The 9503-nt window shown below is 41.5% G+C and overlaps 1 protein-coding gene and 1 pseudogene across 2 annotated transcripts in view; one reads left to right on the top strand and one right to left on the bottom strand.

Moving 5' to 3' along the window:
* Positions 1 to 521: 521 nt before the first annotated feature.
* GXYLT1 (glucoside xylosyltransferase 1) overlaps positions 522 to 9503 on the bottom strand; it is a 51243-nt gene continuing 42261 nt past the window's right edge. For both annotated transcript variants that reach the window (XM_058558483.1, XM_058558484.1), the window contains one exon: positions 522 to 8145. In XM_058558483.1, coding sequence (XP_058414466.1) covers positions 7984 to 8145 — 162 coding nt within the window. In that variant the 3' untranslated portion in view covers positions 522 to 7983. The remainder of the gene's footprint in view (positions 8146 to 9503) is intronic.
* LOC131416177 (cyclin-dependent kinase 16-like) lies at positions 4258 to 5862 on the top strand (annotated as a pseudogene).

The raw sequence follows: 9503 nt of genomic DNA, 5'->3' as shown, positions 1-9503 counted from the left end.
GGAAATTTTAAGAAATACTTGGGCCAGTAAAATAATGTACGGTCTGTTGCCTACCCAACAGCCACCTCCCCAACCCCCTACCCTTCTACCCCACCAACTTCCAACAGAACTTGATGTGGTTCCGTGTAAGTTCTGGGGCAAATCTTTATGGTGATGAGCAATCATTAAACAGTTTTATTCCCCTTGCAAAGTGATTGTTTTAGACACAGACGTTGCTATGGCTATGAGGGCAAGTGAACATGGAACTTTCCTCTTATAAAAAAGACGTATGTTTCTACCTCTGGTTGTTATTTGTGACCTGGAACGCTGGCTGTCACTTTGAGGCCACGTGGGGAGACCAAGCTCATATGGTGAGAAGGGTAATGGAAAGACAGAAGGTACCTAGGTTCTTAACGACATTGTTCAGCTGCTGAATTAGCCAATCTAGAAACTGCCCTCTGCCTAGACTCCTAGTTATCAAGCATCCCAACCCTAAGGATTCCAAAACTGTTTTTGCTTGTTAGAATAATCCAGACACATCATTTGAAGAAATGAAACATTTATTGAGTAGATGTTTATTTAGTAACAGCAACACACAGTTTCTCAAGAAAAAGATGAGGTGAACTCCCCAAAACAGAACAATGCAACTTTCCATTATTCTCAGGTTACATCTGAATCTATAATGTTATATTCTCCTTTAATAAACGTCAAGATACACAAAATATTTGGAGGAAGATATCCAAATTATCCTAAAAGCATATCCCATTTTAAGAGAAAGAGCAGTTTAAGGGTAGTAATCTCTACATATCACAGTAGACCAAGATGTCTTCCTGCAGCTTTAGAACCATCACTGCTCAAAATATTACTATACCTATGCAAAACACTGGTGAAAAACTGAAACACCTGCAACCTTTTCTAGTTTCTGATTTTAGGATGGTGCAAACCACCATCTTCTCCATAGGTCTTCTGTTACTGCATTCATCAAATACCACTGGTCCAGCTCTCAAATTTTGATGACAATGCATGAGATGCAGGTATGTTCTGCTAAGTTTTGAATGGATGACATATTCTACAACTACACTACAAGCCCTGAATTATTTTTGTGCAACATTCCAATATTCCCTGAAGAGATTTTAAACAAAGGTTGAAAACAGCTATTTTCCATCCTAGTCAAAGTCAATTTACTTTTTAAATGGAATATACACTGTTGTGTTCTCTTCAACTTTTACAAGGAGTTGCTATGGTGTTATGTGTGTGACTAGGCTCATAAATTCAGAATGTACATAAAACTAAACATAATCAAAGGTTCCACATCAGGTCTAAAGTTTGATATTAAAATATCTGACCACCGACCCTCCAAATAGCGCTCACAGTATTAGTAGTGAGAGAAATTTTCATTTCTCTTTCTTCATATCTTTTCAAAGGCTCTCTTTTGTTTGAAAACTGAGTTTAGAGAAAATTGCAGAATAAGCTCATTAGACATTTAGAATTATTGGTAGAGATAAGGTGACAATACATATTTTCCATTTAAAAGTAAGCTTGACATTGATTTGTATTCAATTTTAAATCACCTGGTCCAATATGCTATTCCATGTTCTTCTCATGATTCTGTAATTACTAGTTATTTGAATTAACATCATATTCATTTTTAGTTTTAAAAAAACAATCTTGTACCACCTTTTAGACTTAAGTTTATATAACTTAGTTTTAAAAATCTAGTTTCATGTTCAATGAATTAAGAAACAACAAACGTCAGAACACTTTACCAGACTTTAATAGGCAAAAAAGGGTTGCTTTGGCAATGTATAAAAGGATAACTATTACAGTACAAATCATTATTTAATCTACTTTTATTAAATATTAAAATGCAATAAGGCAACTGTTGTTTTAAGACACTTGAAATTACATTTAATAAATGGATAACTGGCCCCACACCTGACATATTGCACCCCCTACTTTCCTTCTCTATTTAGTCTAAGGAACCAAAAATTATTTAAAAGAAAAACAACAGATCAGTGTTCTTTCTTAAAATACCTCAAAGAGATTCTGATTCCTACTAAGGTATTTCTTACAACATAAACTTCTGAAAAAGAAGACACCGAATACTCTCTCTTAAGGTTTTTCCCTTTAATGCATTTCTGCTGTCTCCCGTTCTCTTGAATCCATTCATAAGGGTTCAGCTGAAAGTATGCTGAGGAATCAAGAGATGTGATGTACTGTGTAAGCTGCCACTCGGGCCGGGCAGTGATTCCCAAACCTGGCCTCCTACCGGCTCATCTGGGAAATTGTTGCAGTAGATTCCCGGGCCCCCTCAGACCGCAGGAAGCCCCCAACCCTAACCTCCCCTGTGACTCTATGTGGTTAGCTTCACATAAGCCAACATGTGGGATGACTGAACAGACAACATTAAAAAGGAGGATATTTGTCATGGTGTTTTCACAGGTCTTAGCTCACAAACTGGGATCCAGTGAAAAATATAATGTTGAATCATTAGCACTAAATGCGCAGTGGGCAGAGTGACCCGGAAACGACTCTAGTGTCAACAATCGAACAAAGGTAGCCCTGCTGCCCCCTCCGTGAAGGCCACCACCCTCCTTGCCCTTGGAGGGCCTCCTGAACCGACACAGAGGAGGGCAGGCAGACAGCGGCACAGGGCGGGGGCGACTGTTTCCGCATCATTTCTCTCCATCTCCGTGTCTCAATTTTCCCACTCTCGTTCCATCTTTTCTCTTACTCTTCTGCCTTTTGCCATTCTCACTCTCACTCCCTCCTCTTTCCTCACTTTCCTCACTTCCTCTCTTTTCCTTCTTTTTTCGATCATTCGTCTACATCATTCTTCTCCTCTCTGCTTTCTCTTCCTTAAAAACTCTTCCTTACATAATATAAGCAAATTCATACTGGAGCTATGATATATGTCAGAAGACATTCAGGCTAAGGAAGCAGAATGAGCCGCATAGGAGACAACAGGGCAAAACAGACCTTCAACAGTAAGGCTGGTGTGGGCTGAGATAAGCCACGCAGAATGCTTTCAAATCCATTCTCTCTTCCGGGTCTCACAACTTCATGACTCATGACTTCTGAGTCTCACGAGGTTGAAAGGGCATACTGATTGTTTACAAACCTAAGGCACAGAGAAGGTTAAATGATATGCCTGGCGTCCCTAACCAAGAGAATCCAGATCTAGTTCACAGTCTGGTTTTCCTTCCATTATACCAATAACATCTGACTGGAGGCAAAGAGCAATGAGTAAGCAGTAATATTGTTTCAGGCTCAAAAATGTCCAAAGATAACTGGGTTACTTTATACATTATGAACTATTTTTTCTTCATAGGGGAAAAAAATAGTATGTATCTTCTTAAAATATAAATCACAATACATATTTTCTAAAGGTTTTCCAAGTTCCTTTAAGACGGCTACTTCACACAAATAAAGTTTGACTACATTTTAAAGTCATTCCACTTTGGTAATACTGTAACCCAGAGATAGTTCTGAGGTCAGAATTGTTCTAACACATAGACTCAAAGAATATATAATGTAATTTATATAAACTGCATAGATATACTGTTTTATAAAAAGAAATACAATACGTTCTCTAAGTTGTTCTATAATTTAACCTCATTAATGCTGAGAACTGCATTTCTTGAGTATTCTCAAGGGAAAAGCTACCTTATCTAAAGATAAATTGAGAATACTCATTTTAATATTGTTATGGACTTTCTGTGATATCCTAAATTTTAGATAAAAATAGTCCCTAAGTGGAGAGTTTTCACCATAACCCAATTTATGGTAAAATGCCCAATTAGGTCAGGTCTGCATAAACCAGATGAAGAACCTTCCAACGATCCACAAAGTAGAGTGTGTGACAGTGTAAATAAGCCACAACACGTGAGACCACAGTATACAGTCCAGCTAGATTAAACTATGACCACACTCCACATAGTCCCAATCAATCAGAGTAGAGCCCACAGGGCTGAGAGTCTCTGTTCACTGAGGAAATTAAATCTAAGGAACTTACTAATAACAAATTCATATCTTGTCAATAACCCCAAGCACTTCCTCTAATATTTCAGAATCACATTTATAATCCACCAACTGTGCCAAAACTATGGAATCCTAACTTCAACCTTCAAGTTGGCAAAATGATTTCCAGTGGTTCCCAAATTAGCTGACATCAAACTCATCTAAGGTGCTTATTAAAAATAGAATCAAGGTGCCGCCGTGCCGGCCCTGCAGCGCTGAGGTTGCTCGGGCGTCCCCCCACCCCCGCCGCCAGTCGCCATGGATCAGATGAAGAAGGTCAAAGGGCAGCTGTCAATGATACTCCGAGGGGGCCGAGGTGTAGACAAGACCAATGGTACCCCTGAACAGAAAGGCCTGGATGAGAGTGGTGGTGGCGGTGGCAGTGACGTTGGAGAGGCCCACCCATGTGTCACCCCTGGGGAAGCTTGCTCTGGACCAGAGACTGGACATGAGGACTTGAAGATGGGGTCTGACAGGCAAAGTGACCAGGCTCCAGCCACGTCCTCGGAGATGCAGTTGCCAGTGAGGGGGTGCATGCACAACCATCCTCCACCCGAGATTTCCACGGCGGACATCAACAAGCACCTGTCACTACCAGCCGACATCATCTGGCTGCCCGAGGGCGACCTTGAGAAGCTGACCCTCAATAGCCCCATCTGCGACAAGCCCCTCGGCCACCGACTCCGCCACGTCAGCCAGTCCGAGATTGGCTTTGGGAAACTGGAGACCTACGTCAAGCTGGACCAGCTGAGCAAGGGTCGCTGGGCCAGCGCCTACAAAGGCAAAAGCAAGCTCACAGACAACCTTGCGGCACTCCAGGAGATGAGACTGGAACACAGACGGGGGGCACCCTGCACCGCCATCCAGGAAGTGTCCCTGCTCAAGGACCTCAAACACGCCAACATCGTCACTCTACGCGACGTCATCCACATGGAGAAGTCCCTCCCCCTTGTCTTTGAGTACGTGGACAAGGATCTGAAGCAGTACTTGGACGACTGTGGGAACGTCATCAACATGCACAGCGTGAAACTGTTCCTGTTCCAGCTGCTCTGTGGCCCGGCCTGCTGCCACAGGCACAAGGTTCTACACAGAGACCTCAAGCCCTGGAACCTGCTCCTCAACGAGAGAGGAGAGCTCACCCCTGGCCTACTCCACCGGGGTGCTGACACGGTGATACTGGCCCCCTGACATCCTGCTTGGGTCCACGGACTACTCCACCCAGACTGACACGTGGGGCGTGGGCTGCATCTTCTATGAGATGGTCATGGGCCGGCCCCTCTTCCCTGGCTCCACAGTGGAGGAACAGCTGCACTTCATCTGCCATCTTGGGAACCCCAACTGAGGAGACGTGGCCGGGCATCCTGTCCAACGAAGAGTTCAAGACACACAAGTACCCCAAGTACAGAGCCGAGGACTTTTTGAGCCATGCACCCCGACTTGGCAGCCATGGGGCTGACCTCCTCACCAAGTCGCTGCAGTCTGAAGGTGGTAATCGGATCTCGGCAGAGGACGCCACGAAACACACATTCTCCCTCAGGTGGAGGAGTGGATCCACAAACTTCCTGACGCTACTTCCACTTTTGCACTGAAGGAGATCCAAGTACAAAAGGAGGCCAGCCCTCAGTCTTCATCAATGCCCGACTCAGGTAGGCCAGCCTTTCGCGTGGTAGACACCGAGTCCTAAGCTGAGTTCTAAGGCACAGATTGAGGCCCCAGCAGGCAGTGGCTGGAGGGATGCCACACCCTTCCCGGGGCAGCCCCCAACTGCATCCTCCCTGCTTGCTGCCTGCCTACCTGCCTGACTCATGCTCACCCGCCCACATGTCCCCTGCTGCCTGTCTGGACACGTGATCGCTGGCCTGTCAACAAAAAAGCAGAAACCTAACGTGGCTTATTTTTGCACCCTGATTCTAACATTGGAGACAATCAGGGAAACTTGATTAAGGACTGGATATTCATTTAATATGGAGGAGGTATGATGTCACTGTAGTTACCTAAGTGTTTACAGCAGTGAAATAACATGACGTCTGGGATTTTCTTTAAGATACTTCAGCGAAGAAAAAAGGTAGAGAAGATGCAAATATGGTAAGATATTGATAAGTGTTTGATCTGGATGATGAGCACCATTGTACTATTCTCTCTACATTTGTGTAATTTTAAAATTTCTTCATTAAAAAAATGTTTGCAGACCCCATCCTAGACACAGTGTACCAGAGTCCCCAAAGGTGAAACCCAGGAATCCATTCTCAACAAGCTCCCCACGAGAGTCTAATACAGCCATACGGACAATGGTCTCATTTGGGGACCATTAGAAATGATCTTGTATACACCCTCCAAACTTCAAATTCTACGATTCTCATTTCCTACTCAGCAAACTCAATTTCAACACAGGTCACAAGTTCTTACATTCACCATGGCATTCTGCCAAGGATGTATAGCTTGTGCTCTCTGTGCAGCTGTTCTAAGAGTACTGGGCTGGTTATCAACTTCTAATTTGCCTCTCGTACACCTTCCTCCTTCAATTTGTCCCTGATTGAACTACAAAAGACAGGGGACAACTGTACTGACAACCTCTTTCTGTATATTCCATGTCACCACAGAGGGCACTGTGTCTTCATAAGCCAATCACCACTATTTTCGCATAAGTGATATTTTTCCTTCATGATTTTCCCTTCTCTACTTAAGCATTAAAATATCTAAAAGAGAAAAAGAAGACAACCATATAGTACTTGGTAAAATGAGATATGTGCCCAGCACAGTACATGCTAAGTACTCAGAATTTACACCTACTTTAGACAGGGGTCAAGAACACTAAGAGAAGTAATATTTTTTCTTATCTTCAAGATTAAAAAAAAATAACTGTCTTAAGTGATGTTCAAAAAGGGAAGATATGCACATTAACCAATCAAAACTACTTTTCCTATAGTCAGATGTAACAACCTTCTTAACTAAAATCATCCATGAATGTTGTCTAACATGGAAGAAGGCTCTACACATTTGCTTCTTCAAAAATATTTTGCAAAGCCGTTTTGAGGTAGAAGAAAAGACATTTAAATGGACTATTTTTTTCTGCTCCATTGTAACTAAAATTACTGTTCACAGGAAGTATATAGCTTATGCATTTTGATCTATCACATTTTCCACCATCATATAAGTATACTATTTAGGATCTCACCAGATTCCAGAATGCCCAGTAAAGCTGAAAATTTTCATTTAAAGTGATAAAAAATTTCCCAAAATATCTGTTTAACAATCTCAGATCTGAGTTTTGGCAAGACAGTTTAGCATACACAAATGAAAATACTACATTTCACAAACACACACATAGAAACCAAAACTCCAAAATTTTCACCATTTTCCTTCCTTCTTGTACAGCTCAATTTTAAATGTGCAGCTTACTTATAACCTAGAAATAGTTTTAAACATGATTGTCACAAAAATATTTTAAAACAGAGATGAAATGTATAAAGGCACACATAGATTGTCAATTACACATCGGTTACATCACATTTCTTTAGAAACAGAACTTTTTCTGCTCCTGTAAACAACTTTTTTCTCACACATTTAAAGTGAGGTTAGTGCTGACATAAAATTATTGCTATACTCACAGTTTGAGTGTTTCTACTGTGTATGAGGTACATTTTCTCCATCCATACACCCCTCCCAGTGTTCTTACTCACTTGAGAATAAGAGTCAACCGAAGTCTGTAGACTACAACCATTCAATAATATTTTCATCAATACTGGAATGATAGCAAATAACATTACAAAACATCAGAGATCAAAAATGTCTTCTTGCTGGGGTCCAAGACTTTAAGTTATTCTTCATTACATGAATATATTGCTCATTTAACTTCTTCAGGGAAAAAACATTATTCTGAAGATGAATAATTTCTTCCTGAACACTTCATCCAAGACTATTCCTTCACACATATCCTCCAATCCTTTGCTGTTTTAATTCATTTGATTCAGTGGTCACCAAGAATCACCTTTCCTTTGGTGGTCTATCAAAACGATCTCGTATGCTTTTTGCTAGCTGTTTGACAAATATTTTATAAATTTTTCCACAGTAAGTATGCACTGTCTTTTGTAGCTCCAGTTCTAAAGGTTTTAATAAGGAACGGATGTCGTCATCTTCAAAAGAACACTAGAGAAAGAAAATAAAAAGACAAAGATATATATAGAAATTTATATTCCCAACAACTTCTTCAATCAACTTAATATTGACAACCTCCATTTAAAGCCTCCCAAAAAGTTTAGCTCAACAAACATTTTCAATGAACTAAACAGAACTATGATCTCACATTAGAGGACGGAGAAAGTCATGGTAAATCACTGCTGGTATCCGGAAAAGCTTTTCAGAGAAGAGGTAATGGAGGCGGGTCATTCCAAGCCAAGGCAAGAACATGTTCAAGGGTAGAGAAGACCCAGAGATACTGACTGGTGTGAGATGATGACCAAAAGCTCTGAAGGTATCTGAGAGAAACCAATGAAAGCCAAAAATCACTCTTATAATAGTGTAGAGGCTGGACCAGAAAGGAATGAGAGAGGCGTGGAGTGGGAGAAATGCGAAACGACAGCATATCCCAGAGAACTCGCACTGCACAAAAGGATCCCAAGGATAAAAACATCTCAGGATCCCTAAATATCACCCACTCTTCGTGGGGATTCACATGGGCACATGAAAAACTCTAAAAAGCAAAACAGAAAATACATCTGTTGAATGTTTTTGGCCCACTAATTCCAAAATTTTTTGATCAGTCCTTTTTTACGATAAAATATATTAATATGGGTCCGGCCCGGTAGCGCAAGCGGTTAAGTGCGCGCGCTCCACTGCGGCGGCCTGGGGTTCGCCGGTTCGGATCCCGGGCACACACCGACGCACTGCTTGGCAAGCCATGCTGTGGCAGCATCCCATATAAAGTGGAGGAAGATGGGCACGGATGTTAGCCCAGGGCCAGTCTTCCTCAGCAAAAAAAGAGGAGGATTGGCGGATGTTAGCCCAGGGCTGATCTCCTCACAAAAAAAAAAAAAATATGTGTATGTATATATATATATATATATATATATATATATATATATATATATATATAAATATCCCGAGGAATACATTTTGGAAAACACTGTAGTAGTGGCTAAGTGGAAATAACTTGTGATCTTAGTATTTTCAACCAGGTATAGTTTTTGATGTAGTATTTGCAAGTAGGTATATTTTCAATTAGAAAGACGGATGGAGCTTGAAAATAGAACATTTTATGTGAAAGTTTGAAGTTAGCGAAAAATGCAAGATCCCAAAGGAAATTCCGAACCTGAACTCTCGGGGGGCTGCACCTGACCTGAGGTTCTCCCTGAGGTTCAGGACATGACACTGAGGGAGAGGACAGGAAAGCCACCACTCCAATCACAATTAGAGTCTGTAGGATCTAGGACTCCGTGCCAATCTACGGAGAACAGGACGAACTTAGATGCTAATTTATAACATTGATTTTATCAGCGTAGAGATGC

The sequence above is a fragment of the Diceros bicornis genome, chromosome 17 (genome assembly GCF_020826845.1).
Source record: "Diceros bicornis minor isolate mBicDic1 chromosome 17, mDicBic1.mat.cur, whole genome shotgun sequence".
Lineage (NCBI taxonomy): Eukaryota > Metazoa > Chordata > Mammalia > Perissodactyla > Rhinocerotidae > Diceros > Diceros bicornis.
This window is presented reverse-complemented; position numbering and strand designations above follow the sequence as displayed.